This window comes from Topomyia yanbarensis, chromosome 2, assembly GCF_030247195.1.
Source record: "Topomyia yanbarensis strain Yona2022 chromosome 2, ASM3024719v1, whole genome shotgun sequence".
Taxonomy (NCBI): Eukaryota; Metazoa; Arthropoda; class Insecta; order Diptera; family Culicidae; genus Topomyia; species Topomyia yanbarensis.
In genome coordinates this window covers 313,936,533-313,957,060 of record NC_080671.1, presented here as the reverse complement: position 1 = coordinate 313,957,060, position 20,528 = coordinate 313,936,533, and the positions used below count along the sequence as shown (strand labels likewise).

At 38.8% G+C, this 20,528-nt stretch overlaps 1 protein-coding gene across 4 annotated transcripts in view; it reads left to right on the top strand.

Moving 5' to 3' along the window:
* LOC131683614 (uncharacterized) overlaps nucleotides 1-20,528 on the top strand; it is a 301,264-nt gene that overhangs the window by 239,529 nt on the left and 41,207 nt on the right. For all 4 annotated transcript variants that reach the window (XM_058965735.1, XM_058965734.1, XM_058965731.1 and 1 more), the window contains one exon: nucleotides 5,686-5,734. In XM_058965735.1, coding sequence (XP_058821718.1) covers nucleotides 5,686-5,734 — 49 coding nt within the window. The remainder of the gene's footprint in view (nucleotides 1-5,685; nucleotides 5,735-20,528) is intronic.

Below are 20,528 nucleotides of genomic sequence, written 5' to 3'. Positions count from 1 at the left end.
TATTAACTAAGCGGAACTTTTTACAACCATTTCCAAACTAGAAATTACTGGAAGAAGTGATGCAATTGTATTAGGATTAGGGGGGGTTAATTAGGGCTATTTTTATGAGTACTAGTACTTTTGGGCATTTCTTAACGAGAGTATGTATTGACAACTAAAACTGGAAAATAAAAGGAGCAAATAAGTTTTGGGAAGATATCCAGGAAGGGCGGGAGTTTATGAATTCCTACATCTGGGTATCAGACACAGAGGAGACAGGATAGACAAAGTTGACAGGATGGAGAAAGATATTAACTTTCAGTTTCCGGCTACGGGAGATCAACGGTAGACGGTAGCACGGCTCAGATGCGGATCGGCAATACATCGCATTGCGCGTGTGCTGTTTGTACTGTAGGTCTCGTGTTTGTTGGCTCAGTGAACAGATATGTTTCGTGACAGCTTGAAGTCACATCAAACCATCTTTGGTGTACGGTACAGGCAGAAGAGAGAACCTCTGAGAATGATAAGAAAAACAATAGGGGCAGTTAAATCTGTATTTTGACGGTTTTTGGAAGCTTTATACGAGGGACATATAGAGATGATCGCAGCTTGTCAGTACAACTCGAACCGGGACATTGGGTGATGTACCTCGGACCCGAAGGAAATCCAATAGTTGAGATCTGGTGGAACAGCTCTCGGCGCATGCCCAGACAATATGTTCGATATCGTTATAATCATTGCCGCAAGCGTAGATACCGCCGCTATTTGCGAGCCCAATACATCTGAGTAATCCCGACTCACATCCATTCTTCAGAACCAAGGTTTCGTTGATACCTTCGGGGTGATACAATGTAGCCACCGTCCTAACGCTTCATTGCTCCAAGATGTCTACCAACTTTCTACCGTCCTCTGACGAAAGATATCGAAAAAATCATTGAAGCAGATTGGTCTTTCGTACCTTCTAAAGCGCTCTCCTTAGCTAAAGAGTCCGCTTCTTCATTGCCTAGGATGGAGCAATGCGAGGAACCCAATCTAAGGTAATCTTGTACGATCTTACAGACAAAGCACGCACGAGCTCCCAGATTTTTTCCAGAAAATAAGGAATGTGTTTCATTCGCTCTACTTTGATTAAATGTATATTTGCAGCGGATCGGAAACAGAAACTCCCATACTCCATCACCGATAATATCGTTGTTTGATACAGCCTAATTAGGACTCCTGAGTGGGCACCCCACCATGTTCTAGTTATTGTACGGCGAAAGTTGATCCTTTTTCGGCACTTCTGTTACAGATACTTAATGTGACATCCCCAGGTTTCTTTAGAGTCGAACTAGACCCCGAGATGTGTGAAAGTTGAAACCTGAGCAATAATTTGACCCATTAATTGAAGCTGTAGTTGCGCTGGTTCACGCTCCTTTGAAAATACGACTAGCTTAGTTTTCTTCGTGGAGAACTCGATACCCAGCTGGAGGGCCCAAGCAGAGAAATTGTCGCAATGGTCTTTGCAAATCGACAGCTTTCGGACCTGTAATAGAAACCACACCGTCATCTGCAAGCTGCCTTAGCGTGCAGGAATTGACAAGACTTTCGTCAATGTCATTCACGTAAAAGTTATAGAGAAGGGGGCTATGACATGAACAATGGGTAGCTAATTCGTGTTGTCGATAGTGTTGATGAAAGACCATGCTGGTTCAGCTTCTCAGAAAGAATTTTGATAGAAACTGATTCAAAAGCCCCCTTAATATCCATCTGATGCTATTTGCGCTGTTGCAGCATAGACCATTTGAATTTCTGTTAAGAGCAATCGCAATCGTTTGTCCCTTTGCGGAAGCCAAATTGTGCATCTGACAGTAAGCCGTTTACTTCAACCCAAGTGTCTAGGTGAAACAAAATCATTTTTTCGAACAACTTCCGGATACAGGATAGCATTGCAATCGGTCGATACGAGTTGTGGTCGGATGCTCGTTTTCCTAGCTTTTGGATGGCGATGACCTCCATTTTCCACCAGTAATGTGGGACAATGTTACCCTAAAAAAACTTTAAATAAATTCAACAAACGTCTCAGAGTCTGGCAGATTTTTTAACAATTTAAATTTGATTCTGTCTGGTCCTGGGGCTTTATTGTTACATGACAAGAGAGCAAGTGAGAACTCCACCATCGAAAACGGTGTTACGTTCACGTTATCGTGAGGGGACGCGGTGCGGCAGAATTTATGTGTCGGGGCGGAATCCGGACAAACCTTCTTGGCGAAATCGAATATCCAACGGTTTGAATATTCCACTTTCTCTTTAGTACTGTTTCGGTTTCGTAGGCACCGGGCCGTGTCCCAAAGAGTGCTCATCGATGTTTCTCTCGTTAGCCCGTTGACGAACCGGCGCCAGTAGTTACGTTTTTTGGCTTTCATCAAACTCTTCATTCACGTTTCCGCCATCGCGTACTGTAGATAGCTAGCTGACAGCCCGTCTTCCCGGAAGGTATTATACGCGGCGGTCTTCTCCGTGTATACGTCTGAGCACTCTTTGTTCTACCATGGATTGGTGTCTGGTATGCGTTTAGTCTGAACTTGAATCGCGTTATCGAAAATCAAGCCAGCCAGGAACTCGTACTCTTCCTTTGGAGGAAGCTATTGTGTCGATTCTACTTTTCCGGATATCGAGGACGCGTACCTATTCTAATCAGAATTTTATGTGAGGTCATACGAAACATTGATTGTCTTCGGAGGCCCTGAACCGTTAACAATATCAATTACGATTGACAGATGGTCGCTGCCGTGGGGATCAGAGACTACCAGCCACATGCAATCTAACCGCAGGGATGTCGAACGTCTAAGGTGCTCGGATGCGCTGGAGGGGCAGGAATCCTTATCATTTCACCCGTGTTTAAAATGGTCATATTGAAGTTGTCGCAAAGCTCATAAGTGAGGTAGATCGATTACCGTCATGAAGGCAACCGCATGCCGTACCGTTGGAGTTGAAATCTCCTAAAACTAGGCTCGGTGCGGGGAGGAGTTCCGCAATATCGCAAAGCCGTCGGTGGCTAACTATAGGGGGATGTAGGTAGAAGCAATGCAATGGTCTTTGCCTTTAATTCTGGTTTGGCAAGCGACAACTTCAATGCCTGGTGTCGAGGGGAGGTTGATTCGAATGAAAGAATAGCACTTTTTGATCCCCAAAAGCACTCTTCCGTAAAAGTCTTCTGCACTATAAAACTTCAATTGTTGCTTGGAATTTTAAGTAATTTAAATAACAAAAACTGGGTTTGTATGTTTGCCATTTTTCAAGTGTGTTACGGTAGTTTTTGAATAGCGTTTTCTTGGTTCGAGAATATTTGTGTCCTGGTAAATGAATTTTCCTGAACTGAATATTTACTCATTGCCATGGATATCGTTTTTATACAAGTGAACCAAATCCTGAACGTAATATCATGTAATTTATTATGTCAATTTCCAAAAAAAAACTTGACGATGATTTCGCATTATTGAACGTACAAAGTGCTAATAACGTGTCTATACTCGTATTGTTGTATTGTTATAAAGATACGAAAGCTATTCTTTGCGTAAGCGAAACGTAACTGCAACAACCTCGCACTTGGACGTGCTTTATCTCCTGGCATCCAGAATAAAATTTTATTTTCAAAGTGAGAACCGATAATTACTGTAAACGACGCCATTCGAATCCGCGGTCTGTGATCGTTTGGTATGTGTGTCGAATATAAAATTTTGGTTTTACTTTTTTTTTTCCCTGTGCATCACGATGACGCTCGTTTCTTTCCGATGTGGCAGTGTTATTTTGCTTTTGTTTTAGCAAAATATTACAGAGTAATTCAGATGTGTTTGGAAATCGTTTGCTCTTATTGTTCCTATTTACTAACTTTTAATTGAATCGTTTTGCACGATTCGTGATGGATTAAAAACGAAATATTAGTCGCCTCTTAATTTTTTTTCGGTGTTCCAAATCACAAGTAGAAGTTTCTATTCTTAATCTAAACATCGCATCCAACCAATAATTCCTTACAGGCAGTATAATGTGTTAACCATAAAAATAAGTAAATAAACCAGTAACGTGACAATCAGGTGTGGATTAGTCATCAAATACTGTGCAATTTAAGGTCATATCACAACATTTCGTTATATATGTTCAATCATGCTGAATGCACTGTAAACTTTCGGTCATACCGGATATTCTTTCTGTATCTGTACTACCGAATCGTTTTGGGGGGATATGAATGTGTGGAGTGTGTATACTGTATATTTCGCTTTTCCTTTGCCCATACTCTAATTCTGTAAACAAACATTTGCCGATATAAATAAATATCATTCACGTCTGCGAAGTGGCTGAAAGAGTAAAACTTTTTGGAACCGGCATCGTCTTGAAAAAAAAAAAAACAGTACGACTAGTGGGGCAAAGCTGTCGAGCCACCACCAGTTTATGGCTGAGTGTTGTGCCAACGAAGAAGTGTATCATGTTTAGAATTTTTGCCAATGTTTTTGTCTCCGTAGAACACCTTACGCCCAAGCTCGGATAAACAGTATGGCCGAAAGTCATAAAAAAGACAAGATAGAAACTTTGTCAGCCATGTGAATTATCGCTGAGATGTGAAGTGCTTAAACACGCGAAGTTTTTTTTTTGCTGTAAAGATAATGTTTCGACGCTTTTCCCTATTCGATACTTCGCCACCAGCGGCGAACGTATCGATAGTGAAACCAACAATCCTGCCACCGTTAGTGCACTCCAAGTCGATTAACAATGACTGTCTGGGTCTACCCACAATCAGCAATGATCCCTCGGATCTTCCCAGTGTGACAGATATTAAAGTTCCTCCCAAAACTAGTCCGATTACGATTAAAAACAATCGAAATGCAAACGGCATAGCTCAACAAATCCTGACGACACCATCGCCGAAACATACACCGCAGCGGGTGAAGCGGCACTCGACAGGATCGGCACCAAACCCAGCCATTCTGCAGCAACAAGTTCACACCGCCCAAATATATTTAAGTTCGAATCGCAACAGTTTCGTACTCAATCAGAATCATGGCGGGGCCAGCGCAGCACGGGATCACTTCAAAACAGCTCGATCGATCAGCAGTCCGGCATCGCCTTCCCAGATACCCTACCCGCTGTCCAGTTCACTACCGAGTGCATGTAACAGCAAACATCAACCGGGGTCGAGATTTTCGCCGACCTGGTATGCCAAGTTTAGCCATTCGCTACGGATGAGCATGTTTCGAAGATCGACCAGCGCAACCAGTCAGAAAAATGTAACATGTCAATATTATTTTTGTCAATACACAATGTGGATATATGTAGTGCATTAGGGTGATGTTTTTTTTTATTATTGATTTAAATGGTGTTGACTTTAAGACATTAAGCCTATGTAAATCAGTCTCGACGTCTATCAAAAAGATCTATTAATTTTGGTCAATTCAATTCAAAATATACATTTAGATATTGCTGCATATTTCTATCCGTTGTTGCTATTAGTTAACGTTGTTCTACCTTCCAACAATATTAAAATCGAATTAAAACTTTATCAGATAAACAAACATCACCCTAGAGCGTACGTTCACTGAAATTTACACAGCTGAGTGGTATCAGAAACAGACCGATAGCTGACGAGCCACATTCAAATTTTCACGCTTCGAAACAAATTGGCAGTGAAAGACTAATTTTTCGTTTTCACGTTTTTCTTGCATGTCTTTTCAGCTCCCAGTCGCCGATCCCTTCCTGGAAAAAGTGAACTTGTCCGATTTAGGTAAGTGGAATTATACATGCAGACTTATAAATAGAGGGAGGCGATTTCGGCTACAATAAAAGCAAGCCAGAGCAGATAGTTTAACCACAGATAACAGACGTTTAGGCTCGATTTGAATCGTGTGTAAATACCCGCTACTGAAAATCCGAATAAATAAGACGCCTGAAACACGTTTGGCAAACGTTTGTAGATGTCGCAGTGATCGATACAATGCAGTTAGAGTGCAGCTGTCAAACAGTTGCGCAGATGGCAACGTTTATCAATTTGAAAGTTTGCACAGGTTTTTGAAGAAATTTTGTTCTAGTCTAAACGTCTGTTATCTGTGCTTTAACACAAGTTTAGTAGTCGGAATGGCCTTCCTCACTCACGACAACGTAGGAAAGGATTTTGCATCGTACTGATTTCTTAATTGCATTTGCGAGTGTATTTTAAACACATACCAAGCAATTTGTGCTTGCACTCGATTATATTGATTATCTGCGCGCTGAATAGAACAAACATCAAAAGTCTCTTTCCGCCTCGTTCACAATATGAAAGCTGTTTATCTATGAAACACTACACATATATGTTGATTGACAGCACCAACAATTCAAGAATAACTCTGTCGATAATTGATGAATATCACATCAAACCGTATCAGCCTTTTATTTGCGTTCCGAAGAAACAGTATAGGGGAAGATGGTGTAAAACGCACCCCCTAAGGAAATATGATCATAACTCAGCTATAGAACATTAATCGGGTGATTTTAATTAATGATACCGTTTTGTCAACATTTTCCTCTCTAACCACAATCATAACGCTTTGCAAAATAATCAACAACATGAAAAATATTTGATTCTTCAACATCATTAAAAATTGCCTTTTGAAAAATAAGCGGAGCAAAACGCACCAGTTCGGGGGTAAAATGCACCACAACAACGGGACATAATGCACTACAACAACGGGACAGAATGCACCGCAGCAACGGAGCAGAATGCTCGGTGAACAAGCAAGTAGTTTTGTTTTCTAACGAGATTTCATGAAAGTGTGCCATTAAATAGCCTTAGGCTATGCTATTAGTACGTTTTTAGAACAATTTTTCTGTTTTCGATTAAAAAATCAGCCAAATCAAAGAAGAGGGTATTTTGCCCCCGATGGAGCAGAGATATAAATTTAGCAAAAAATGAATTATATAGTAGATTTTTCTTATATAGTGCGACAGAATAATGAACAACGGTATAAATAGAAATGGGATGCACTGATATAATAATACAAATTGCATTTATATGAGCTGAAAATCCTTGTTGCGCGAGCCACAATAATGGCATGAGAAGAGCACGTTATTGCATTTTGTTTATTTCTCGAGCTGCTATTGATGTACGGTTTTAAAACTTTGACAAAGTATGTTTACTATGGCGGACTTCCGACTGGTGTTACCCTTTTCTAGAAATTTTCAGTAGTTTTCGATATTACCAAGGGGTGTATTTTGCCCCGGGGTGCGTTTTACCCCATCTTCCCCCTACATAGTAACAATCCTGGCTAGAAATCGTACTTATATTACTTACTACTCATCTTTGGGCGCAGCGTATTGTTTGGTTGTTATAACTCTCCCACATAAAATCGAGCATTACATAAGAGATGTTGCACACCTACGATTTACATAAAGAATTCAAAAAATAGCTGTCATGTGTTTATTTAATCTTGAGTGTAGCAAGCATCAATTTCAAAAAAAGTGAGTAGCTAACGCGATTTCATTACATCAACCAGAACCGTTTTGCTTCCCCTACCCACAACATAACGTTTCAAATTTCGGCTAGGAAGCAGGGCCGCAGAGAGAAAATACGGGCCCGGGGGGGGGGGGGGTCCAACGTACGGGCCCCCACCAATGTGTATTGCCTGAGTACAAAAAAGTCAATGTTTGAAATCCATTGGAGTTCACTGATATTATGTATAGTCAATGTTTGAAATCCATTGGAGTTCACTGATATTAGGTCAACATCAAACGAGTTCTTCCGGTATTGTTGCTACTCCTGCAACGACCCTTGTGTGTTAGGTAGGGGGTTGTTCCCTCTTTTGCCCTTTTGTTGCGACCTCTGGTAATGAATAACCGACATCACATAGTGTTTCTAATGCGATGCCGCAGCCCTGCCTCCTTTTCCTGTTAGTTGTGCTCGTGCGACTTATCGTGAGAGTAGCTGGTGCTTTTGTATTGTTGACACTTAGGCGGGGAAGTGAAATACTACACCAGATTAAACCGATAAAATATTTTTAAACGTTAAAAATTTACAGCTTTACTTTAACGTAGTTATAAAAATAGATTAAAGTGCTCTAAAATGCCGAGCAATCGCTTTGGCTCGTTTTTCTGCCTCGTTCCACTCAAAATTCACCACCCCCAGGTCAATGAAAATCACCGGGTCAAAGCATCTCCAGAGGTGGCAACCCTAGCATCAATGGAAATATTTGATAAAAAAAGTTTGTTAAACAGTTGATCTCGTGTACTGGCCTTGTCAAATTTGTTCGTCTAACACGTTTATTTGATCAAATTTGGCTGCATCAAATATTGTATGTTATGACAAACAGTGTACTGGTAGCTTAGAACTTACAACTGAAACTGCAGCTCTTGATATAACGCTGCCCCTGAAGTGCATGCGTGCATAGTTCAAACTTTACTTCGATATCGATTTTTTCTAAAAGTGACTTCCCAGTAGTATCTTTAATTTGAATTATTATCGCTAATCCTAATGCCAAAGAACAAATAAAAAAAACTCTCGAAATCCGTTAGGGAAAATCACTATCATTGCTTGAATTTTCTTTTTCACGAAACTTTTCGATAACCTTCCGTCAGTTGCATTATTGCACTGGGTGCACTCAGCAAATCTTTTAAAAAAATTCCAAACACTTTATAATTTTTACAACCTTATTAGGGACAGTTTTTTAATAATAGACGAATTTCGCGCCCACTCTAACAAATGTTGGCAGCACCCTATCAGATTTTAATGAAACTTTCTGTACATGAAAACTTTGTCACTTTGCATACTTTGTTTTTCCAAAAATGATCTAGACTGTCTTTTGAAAATGGTCAAATGTTTTTTACCAATTTTTTACAAATGGCTATAGTATAAATATGACAAATCCTACAAAAAAGTGTTGTAGGAGTGATTTTAACAAAATTAGTCAAATTTTTGAATTAGGTATATATTCATAAGAAACTTGAATGTAAACTTTAAGATAAGCAAAACAATTAATTAACACTAATAGGCTTCTACTTTAACATTTTTTAAAACAATTAGCACAATGACGAAGTCGACCTATAAACCGACACACAATGACCTCCACTGCGAGCCGTGTCCAACAACCCCGCCATTAAGCTGTGGAATAATGTTTGTAAGCACGGCCCACACCAAAAATCAATTCACATCGACCCGCATAACTGCCAGCGCGCACAGACCAGTGGTCGTTTGTTTGAGCATGTGCGAAATATGAAAAAACTCCACACATGAACAAGGCCTATAAGCTCTCTCGGTCTCCTCGATGCATTACTATAGAGGCGTAATGCAATAACCATCTTAAAACAATTCTGACAGAGGTTCTTTACCAATGATGCACGCAATTTGCTTGATGACGATTGCAATACCGTCAAACCCATACCGGCTTGAACCTTCGTACGAACCGGTCACAAATCTTGATAGCTCCTGGTTTACCTAGAGTTTTTCAACAGCAACCGTCTTTCTTAAGGCTTCCTATATTTTCGCTGGATCAGTCTTTCTAAAGACTACCTATATTTTTTCGACAAATAGTCTTTCTCAAGACTACCTACCTTGTCTACTCAATCAGTCTTTTTCAAGACTTAAAACATTTTTCAAGAATGTAACCCTTGGTTCCAATTTGTGGTCTCGATGACTTTGCCATAAGATGCGTTTTACCCCTTTTATCCCATGTATGCCAAACGAGTGTAAGGGATTCACCCACACCTAGAGGGACTACCCGTAGCCAGTCAGGTACTCACTACGGTTGGTCTTTATTCACAGCGTTTTGAGCTGGGAAAAAATAACACTCCCGATTTCGAGGTTGGTAGCCAGTTAATAAATAGGTCAACAGAAAGAGGGGTACCAGTCAAACGGGGGAAATGTCACAATTCGGGACGATTCGGCTTCGTTTCGGCCTCCTTCTCACAACATTCGCATATTAGCTTGGCGCATCGCGTTTTGCTTTCTTTTCTGTTCTGGACAACGCAAGGGAGTAGAAGTGCGCGTCGGTAGTTAAATATTTCGGTGAAATTGAAGTAAAGTTGTGCGACGTGAAGTGGTTACGACACTGTAGGAGATAGTTAGATAGGAGCGCGGTAGAAGAAAAGATAGTGCGCTAGTGGTAATGATTAGTAAGGTATCATAGAAAAAGAAGTTATAAACATAAATTATAAAATTTAATCTAAAATTTTCGGCGTAAATAATTAAAACAATTTTCTCTTAGCCTTAAACGATTAAAACGGAATATGTGGTAAAAATTATAGATAGTACGGATTAGTGCCAGAAAATCAAAAAGATAAAGGTAATTAGCAGGGCCGCAGAGAGAAAATACGGGCCCGGGGGGGGGGGGGGGGGGGTCCAACGTACGGGCCCCCACCAATGTGTATTGCCTGAGTACAAAAAAGTCAATGTTTGAAATCCATTGGAGTTCACTGATATTATGTATAGTCAATGTTTGAAATCCATTGGAGTTCACTGATATTATGTATAGTAGTGAAATTTTATATTTATGTACCATTTTTTTGCTCTAGTTGTTTGTAGTGCCAATGAAGGAAAAAAACGTAGAGTTTTTTTATACTTTGGGAGTTTTTAATACCTCTTCGACAGTTTTGGTGACTTTTAAAAGCGCCATTTTTGTTAATAGTATTTATAAAAGTAAGGAAATGGCAAGATTAAAGATGTAGTTATCACAAAAATTAAAAATATCTAAACGGCGATCCACGGCAAAAGGTAAAAAACAATAGGAAAACTAAATATTAAAAGAATGTACAAAAGAGCTAAAAACAACAAAATCAACCAAATAAACAAATTAATGTCAATTGTTAAAAAATCGAGAAAAACCAAAACAAACTATAAAATTTCACCATTTGTTCAATAATGTTCGACTTTTTTAATCTTCGCCATTTGTTTTTCTAGTTTCCTGCTTTCCTTTATCAATTGAAAGCAGGAAACTAGAAAAACAAATGGCGAAGATTAAAAAAGTCGAACATTATTGAACAAATGGTGAAAATAGTAAAAGATCGATAAGAATGTTGGAATTTTTTTTAGAATCAATGGAAATGAATAAAAACTACTAAAAAGAATAATAATATAGAAAACATTAATATAAAAAATGCATAAAACTGAAAAACTCGATAAATCAAGAATAATAAAATTTATTTAACATTAAAAACAAAACATATTTAAAGCAATAGAAAAAATAAATAAAACGCTAAGAATGCATAAAACTAGAGGAGTAGGGGAACACGGGGCTATTCGGACCTACTTAAGCAAATCGCCCTTTTAGGTGGATAGATGTGAAAAAAGTTACCGGTCAAAAGTTCTAATTGTTAGTACCTCAGTTACATTTTGGTGCCATAAAAGGTTCATTTTCACCACTCAATGGCAGCGCTAGTCGACGATTTGCAAACCTCTACGTTTTTTCATCCTTTTACAATGTAGGGGTAACGCGGACCTCCCTACGGGGCAATTCAGACCATCATTTTTCTTTATTTTTTTTACAATGGAATTAAGTTTACCTGTGAATTAGATACAAGAGACAGTCCTTAAGAAACAAAAAAAACTTGCTTTACAAAAACTTAATCTGGTATGTCACAACTGTCTATTGGCAGCCCATGTATTTCTTTGCTGTGGCGTGTGCAATGCGCGCCGCAAGCCGTTGAACGGTGATTGACGGAATAGGGGGTCCGAATAGCCCCGTACGTTCATATCGCACAAAAGTGGTGAGCGTCTCGAAAATATCTGTGTTTTCACCCAAACAAAAATTATTCCATAAAATAGGAGCCTCAAGCTTTCCAAAACACTTATTTTTATTTTTTATTTTTTCACTTTTATTTGTAGCTTTAATCACGGTTTTTCCATTATAAGTATTTTAGTTTTGAGATGACAAAACAACGAAACACGTTGCATCTCCTTTCTACAACGAACAGAGAATCAACTTCAACTGTCAAAATTAATGTTTCAGAACAGCGGTGCCACGAATATACACGATAGTCTGATAGTCTTGCTATTTTCTGAGAAAACGAGGGGGTCCGAATTACCCCCACTATCTTAATAACCCCGGGTCCCCCTATAAATAAAAGACAAGAATAAAATAAGGCCAATACAAATCTTTTTTGAAAATTATGTCACCCACCCCCTTCAAAATCTCTGAAAAAAATCAGGGGGCAAATAATTTTTTTAAAATAACCAGAATTCAAAAAATTGTCACGTTTTATAGAACAACAATAGCTTCCATAGAGTTTTGCTTTTCGTAACTGAAAACTATTACGGTAGTTTTAGAAATTACCATCCCATGATAATTTTTATTTTGACCATTCTCGGGTAAATGTGAAGTTTAAATGAGATCATCGATCCAATCCAACATCAAATGAAACGTTTGCTGGTCGCGGAAGGAAGGACCCATCTGTGTATTATCAAACAAACATCTCATGGAAAGGCTAATACAGACCGACTTCTGAATCGATTCCATTTTAAACGCAACAGTCGATAGAGACATAATCGATCGTTGCATTCGAAAAAAATTTCGATAAGGAAACAATCTGAATTCAAATCAGACTCCTGGCGATTTATATGTGGTTCAATATTCAATATACATGAGATTTATCGAAAGGCTTTTGACATTTAAAGATTTCATATGGGATCGTAGTGTTCATACCGTATTTCCGCAGCCATATGTGCGATTCTTATGAACTTGATCAGATCAAAATCTGCTACCAAACATTCCATTTAAGGCTAAGCTTGTGAAAATCGAATAAGCCGTTTTCCAAGAAGCCGAAGAGACATTAATTTTGAAATATTCCAAGAACCAGAAACATGCGAAATTTTCGAGATAGACGCTGGAATCAAAAGAACTTTGTCTGGCCATCAGCGATCAAGAATGCTCTAGCAAAGCTAAATATAGATCTTACAAATAATGGTATCATCGGCACTTACCGCAGGAAGAACCGGGTATCCATTATCGATTTCAATTTTTGTAGCCTTGGAGTAACCGGAAAGATGGACTGAAAAGAGGATATATCCACAGCGACCACCAAGCGATCTGGTACAGCATTGATAACAGGACTATGAACTACACATGAATATGAATAAGTAGGAGATATATAAACGAGTGAAGATGGAAAACAGCGATTTTTCACAGGAACGTGTCCGTCGAAGAACTTGAATTTGAGGGTATCCTTTTCAACCTAAATGCGAACGAGTTCACGGCACTACTAACAAGGGCGTGTAACGCGACCATACCAAAGGATGGGAAACCGAAACGGTCGACGGGTGCAATACGACGATTATCGATCTACGTATAAGTTGCCTCCGAGCTTGAAGAAGAAGTCGGAGATCACTTCGGTTTCTCATCTCGCTCAGTTCAGAAGCTAGAAATCGCTCCGCTGCAATAGCAGGGCAAGTAATCAAATTTACCTGCGCTTCCCAGAACAACATGAAACACGTCATCGAATGTAATGACATTTTATACAGTATCCCAACGTATATAGATGTTGACAGTATTGAAATATAGATACATGACCTGGCACCACGTACTAGTTCCTTCGCTATCAAACAAATCCTGTCAAAATACGGAGAGGTGAATAGTGTTAAGGAAGATACTTGGAGGAACTTCTTCCCAAGACTCCGCAACGGAGTTCGTGTGGTGAGAATGCATCCGACAAAACTTATTCCCTCTTACTTGACTTTCACATGCAAATCACCTCATGTTGTTGAATATTCTCAACAAACACTAGTCACGCACCCAGGGCAGGTTCCTACCTGTCAATATTGTGATCATCTGCTGCACCACGGGAAACCTTGCGCAGAGACTGCTAAAGAAATTCCACCTGATACGACCAAAGCCGGTATACAATCATCGTATTTTAAACCACAACCAGTTGGTAAACCAACGACTGCAGACCGGGCATTCACAAACACCAGCTCTACAACGATCGGCCCCAGTACCACTAAACCAACTGACATTACCAACATTGAAGTAACAACGATTACACCAAATGTTTCCAAACCAACAACCAACACCACCAATAAGGAATCTAATACCGATGAAGAAGGATTTACAATAGCGACCCGTAAGCACAAACAACAATAAGAACATCCGACGATGAGCAAGATGAATGCAGTACCGATGATGACATGGACGTAAACGAAAACACGAGAGAAGACGGACCAAGGTGCGCTCCGCGGCTCAGTTGTGCTAACGCATTGAGCCGTGTCAAATATATTTAACATTAAAAAGAAGTCAGAAAGCTGGAGGGAAGCGAGCTGCAAGAACCGCTCTCAACAAAGCAGTCAAGCTGTACAAGAGAGCCTTGCCACAAAGCCAACGCGAATTTCCTTAGGAGGGACCTAAACAGTTGGCATAACAAAGATAAAAGGCTCAGCTGCACCACCTGAAAGGTGCCCGGAAAAGATGGAGGTCATCATCGAAAGGTTTTCCCCACAACATGAATCTATTTTCGCCGTACAGTGAGGCGGATGATCACAAAGATGAAGATCGATTTACCAACAAACAGCTTATCGAGATGGCGAAAGCCATAAAAGTGAACGATACATGAGAGCCCGGATATGTTCAAAACGAACCGATAATTGGAAGCGACAAAAGCTGATGTTGCTTCCGATGCCGGGACAACATGGAGATCTTTCAGCGTAGTCAATATATCCCTTGGTAATGTTAGAGAGAAGGAGTAATCCTGAACAAGCTAACGAAGTACGTGAAATCCATCCAAACGGTTGAGGGAGCTGTGGAGACAGCAGAGATAAGGATTTCGTGGTGGTTCCCTTAGGCGTGAAGAATGCTTCAATAGTACTAACTGGGAAGCAATCGCCCATTCGCTGTACAGCATGAGTAACTCTGCAGGATATTATAGAGCTACTTTCAGTACCGAACACTGATCTACGAAACAGACAAGGGAGAATCACAACTACAACTGACGTTCCTCGACTCGGCGCTGTGGAGCGCAGTGTACGATGGAGTATTGAAGCTGAACTTTCCCAGAGATATAACGATTTTCGGCTTCACGGATGATGTGGTGTTCCAAGTAATCGGACAATCGCTAGAAGAGGAGACACGGAGACGATTACCAATCGCAGAATCACATTTAGGGCCGGCAACACCCACTATAACAAAAACCATACGAGTAGTCACTACAACAATAGTTTCCTGCCACCGGATAGAGTGCTTCTTGCGGCTGCAAAAGATCATTTCTCAGGACCCCCCACGAACTATAGGCCAACAATTCAGTTTCAAAGAGGACCGACATTGAATCCCTATCCACTGGATGATTTACCACGGTCGACGATGCAAATGCACCCAACATCGGAGCGCTTGTCAACAGTTTTGTGTAAGGCGTGCCATTCTCAACATTCGTGTTTTCGACGACATTGACGCATTCCCTAGAAGAAGGAAATGACGAGGACACCGCAGTTTGCCAAGATTCGACGCCATGTGAACGACAACAAAAAGAGGTAATCTCGATTCCTCAAGTAGAGTCGTCAGTAGAAATTTTAATTTACTGTCAAAATTTTAATAGAATGAAAAGTGCATCGAAAATGAATGAAATTCACAAGAATATTTTAAGTAGCTCCTATACAATTATTTTGGCTACAGAAACTAGTTGGGACGAAAGTGTTAGAAGTGAAGAAGTTTTCGGGAACAGCTACAATGTGTTTAGAGCTGACCGAGACATTCATATGTCTGAAAAGAAGTCAGGAGGGGGAGTTTTAATAGCAATCACATCAAAATTTAATGCAGAAATCATTACTACAAGGAAATTTAAAGAATTTGAGCATGTGTGGGTTAAAACCCATCTGGCAGGTGAAACACATATATTTGCCTCTGTGTACTTCCCCCCAAATAATGCCCGCAAAGATACATTTGAAAAGTTTTTTCTTATTGCCGAAGACATTATAACCAAGCTCCCCCCAGAGGTAAAAGTTCATATTTATGGTGACTTCAATCAACGAAGCATTGACTTCTTTCCAGACACTGAAAATGAAAGCATTCTATTTCCAGTCGTTGGGGATAACGAAACTCTGCAGGCCATATTTGACAAAACTGCAAGTTTAGGACTTAACCAAATTAATCATGTTAGAAATCAGCAAAACTGTTATTTAGATTTATTATTCACAAACATTCTTGAAGACTTCTGTGTCACCGAATCATTAACTCCACTATGGAAAAATGAAGCGTTTCATACAGCAATAGAGTTTTCTGTATTTGTACATGATAACAAAAGACCCGATGACTGCGAGTACGAAGAGGCCTTTCAATTTCAATTGGCAAATTTTGACAACATAAAACAAAGACTAAGCAGTATAGATTGGCAAACGTTGTTTAGAAATGAAACAAGTGTCGAAAATTCAGTAGACGTCTTTTACACAAAATTGTTTGATATAATAGTTGAACAAGTACCACTGAAAAAAATTAGGCGACAAGGCAACACAAAATATCCAGTTTGGTATAACGAGCAAATTAAAAATTTAAAAAATCGTAAACAAAAGGCCCACAAAAAGTATAAAAAAATCAGAAATGAAAGGAACTTATTTAACTATTTGGACATTTGCGATCAACTAAACCTATCCATTAAAATAGCATTTGAAGAGTATAACTCAAAAACCGAACTTCAAATAAAATCTTGCCCAAAAAATTTCTTTAATCATGTTAAAAATAATTTAAAATCGGAAAACTTCCCTTCAAAAATGAAACTTAAAGAAAATGTCGGTGTCAACGCGGAACAAATCTGCAATCTTTTCGCAACCTTCTTTCAAGACATCTATACCACATTTTCTGAAGAAGATCGTGATCGCGAATATTTCGGTTTCTTCCCAGAATTCACCACAGACATTGGCGTCAATCATGTCAGTGTGCAAGATATTATAGAGGCTCTAAACAAACTAGATGCCTCCAAAGGTTCTGGACCTGACGGGATCCCACCCGTATTTATGAAGAACTTAGCGTTGGAACTCACAGCTCCTCTGTTTTGGCTTTTTAACATGTCGCTTGAATCTGGCATTTTCCCCAATTTATGGAAAAGCTCGTACCTGGTACCCATTTTTAAAAGTGGCAAAAAATCTGACATATGTAACTACCGTGGAATTGCCATTATGTCATGTATGCCTAAACTCTTTGAAGCAATCGTTAACGAAAAACTATTCAATCAAATCAAAAACAGAATTACTAACATGCAGCATGGGTTCTTCAAAGGACGTTCAACTAATACAAATTTACTAGAATTCGTTAACTACTCATTGATTGCAATGGAGAATGGAAACTACACTGCAGCTCTTTACACGGACTTTAGCAAGGCATTTGATCGTATCGACATACCCTTGCTATTATTCAAACTGAAAAAATTAGGAATTGAATTAGGTCTTCTCAAATGGCTCGAATCATATTTAACTAACCGTCAACAAATAGTTAGATTTAAAGGGAAGAAATCGAATCCCATTCAAGTCACATCAGGAGTTCCTCAAGGCTCCCATCTAGGCCCTCTTTTGTTCATTTTATTCGTAAACGACATATCATACATTCTCAAAAACATAAAAGTTCTTATCTATGCCGACGACATGAAGCTCTTTTTAGAAATTAGGAACGAACAAGACATAAAGATATTACAGGAAGAAATACATATGTTTTACCTCTGGTGTAACAAAAGCCTTCTGCAACTAAACGTAAAAAAATGTAATGCAATAACTTTTAGTAGGAAACGAAATACACCTGACATTTCAATCACTCTAGGAAATCAAGTGGTACAAAAGTGCGAAAGAGTTAAAGATTTGGGAGTCATTCTAGATTCAAAATTAACATTCATTGACCATTACAACACAATCATCAATAGAGCAAATAACATGCTTGGATTTATAAAGCGTTTTAGTTACAATTTTAATGATCCATATACAATTAAAACATTATACATCTCGTATGTAAGGTCAATACTGGAATATTGTAGCATAGTTTGGTCACCTTTCTCAATCACACATGAAGAAAGAATAGAATCAGTACAAAGGCAATTTTTATTGTTTGCCCTTCGCAAAATAGGTTGGACACGATTTCCTCTCCCATCTTATAAAGCTCGCTGTATGCTCATTAACATCCAAACACTAAAAGAGCGCCGAGAATATGCAATGGTTTCATTTCTAAACGATATAATATCGTGTCGTATTGATTCAGTCGAACTTCTATCTAAACTTAATTTTTATATACCTTCCCGGCAGTTACGAATCCGAAATACATTTATAACAAACAATTATCGTACAAATTATGCCAAGTTTGGACCATTAAATCAGATGATGGCAACTTACAACAAGCACTGCGAAGCTATTGACTTAACAATGACAAAAAGCAAATTAAAAAAATATTTCAATTCTATTCGCTTATAAAGAACATCCTAAAGTAGTGCTATGTAAACCAGATAGTGTTTAGTTTAGTTATTAGTATTTTATGTTTTAAGTGTATACTATATTTTATCGTTGTAACAAAACGGTCTACTCTTGTTTGACGACAATAAATAAATAAATAGATTGCCCATCATAAAACAGAGTTGGTGGTGACTAGCAGCCGAAAGACAGCGCGGTCAGAAAATATATCATCGACTTCAACTTTTGAAGTCTCGACGATTATGTTAAGGGGAAGGCTGTGAGAGCAACCACAGCTTTGCTTGAGGCGCCAGTGTAGTTTTCAACGAACCGGAAAGCAGCGATCCAGAAGCTACGCTCCATACGGTATCGCCGAACCGTCCTCGCCAAGTACTGGTTGGCCCTTTGAGTAGGATTTATGGAGTATGCGGCATCGGTATCGGGAGAACTTCCGACGAGGAATTGAGATGGCTCGCGAAAACAGGAAGTAACTGGTTCACAGAAACGGGAGCCCAATGGCTAACGGAAGTTCACCACTGCGATTAGCCGGATGTGTTCGGAGCTAAACCGCTCTAATGTATCATTTTGTCTTAAGACTGAATCAGCCTCCCCACGATATAACGCTTCGATGCAGTCTCGTGGAACAAAAGGAAGGAAGAAAATTAAGGACTGTTAGTATTGGTTAGGCACAAAAGTGAGTCCCACCTAGGACCAATGCACTTTTGAAGCTATTTAACCATACTATAAAACATACAGACATTTTCAGATATCGACGAACTGAATCTAGTGGTCAATGAATTTTCATAAACTTTTTATGTTCCACGTATACGTTCAGTAGAAGATTACCTTTAGAAATATATAGTGTTCTGATTAATTGATTGATAAGGTGATTTATAAAGAATTTATTTTCAATGTTAACCGATTCTCCATACAAACTTCCATATAAACTTTGAAATTTTTGGACACAAAATTTGCACAATTACTAAGGGCCATAAAAGGAATCAGTAGAGCCAGGTGGAGCTAAAAGTCAAAAATTGAACCAGTCTATTGCACAGTCTTCCTTATATGAAAAAGGCAAAAAATGAACTGATGATTGCTATACATTTCATAAATCCGTACGACTATCAAATGAATTTCTCTGATGTGGCTACCTACTGCGCAACAAGATGGAGAAAAATGCAAAGATTTCGAAGATGTACACGGAACCAAGCCGAATTACTATCATGTACCAAACAAACAAATCTACAAGTCTTCAAGCACAAGCGATAAATCAAAGCTGATGTTTCCACTAGAGTTCGAAAAAGTATAGTATGCACAGGATGTACGTTCGCCAGGCTACTGTATACGAAGTGCGCAATAGAAAAAATATCAGAGAAAACCATATCTTAGATGAAAAATTCCATTGGCTCACACTTTACCTTTGGATTCATTCCAGAATGTTTTCCAAAAGTCCATAAGTGAAATGTTGCAATCCTGTTTCTGTACATTGTTATCAAGCAGGTCCTTTGACCGATTTTCATGCCTTGTGTGTACAGTCGGTCCATGTGCCGCCACAACGGAACGACAAACTATTCAAGCAACCAAAAGTTAATACCTTAAAGTACTCTTAAATGTTTACATTAAGTTCTTAGAGAACTTTCAAGCTTTTATTGGGAATTTAGAAATTGCACTGTTCGGAAAATTATTAAAAACGAAAACTTTAGCATCCCTTTCCTATGTGAACTTTTGATTGATTCAGTAATGTTTGCTTGAATTTTTCTAGTAAAGCAAATAGCTCAACCCCGCTATTCGAAGTCACCCTGCGGAAACGTCCACGAGAACAATCGAAAGAAAATGTAAAAAGAAAAAAAATGGTGTTTATTAAAATAAATATTTATTTTTTGTTTGCCCCCCCCCCCCTTCAGAAAAAAATTTGAACTTGGACATAATTTTTAAAAAAGATTTGTAATGGCCTAACTATAGAAAAATTTAAAAAAAATGTCCGAACTAGAAAATTTTGAAAAACTGGAAAATTGAAACGATAAAAAGACGAAAAAGTAAAGGAAATTGGAAGTATTGAACAAAAACGGAGCAAACAGACAAAATGGAAAACTAAAAATAGTAGAAAAAGCCAACATGGTATACTATAGAAACACAAAAATGAAGATATTAACACGAAAAAAATTAATAAAATGGATATTAGTTAAAGAATAGAAAAACCACTAGAAATGAA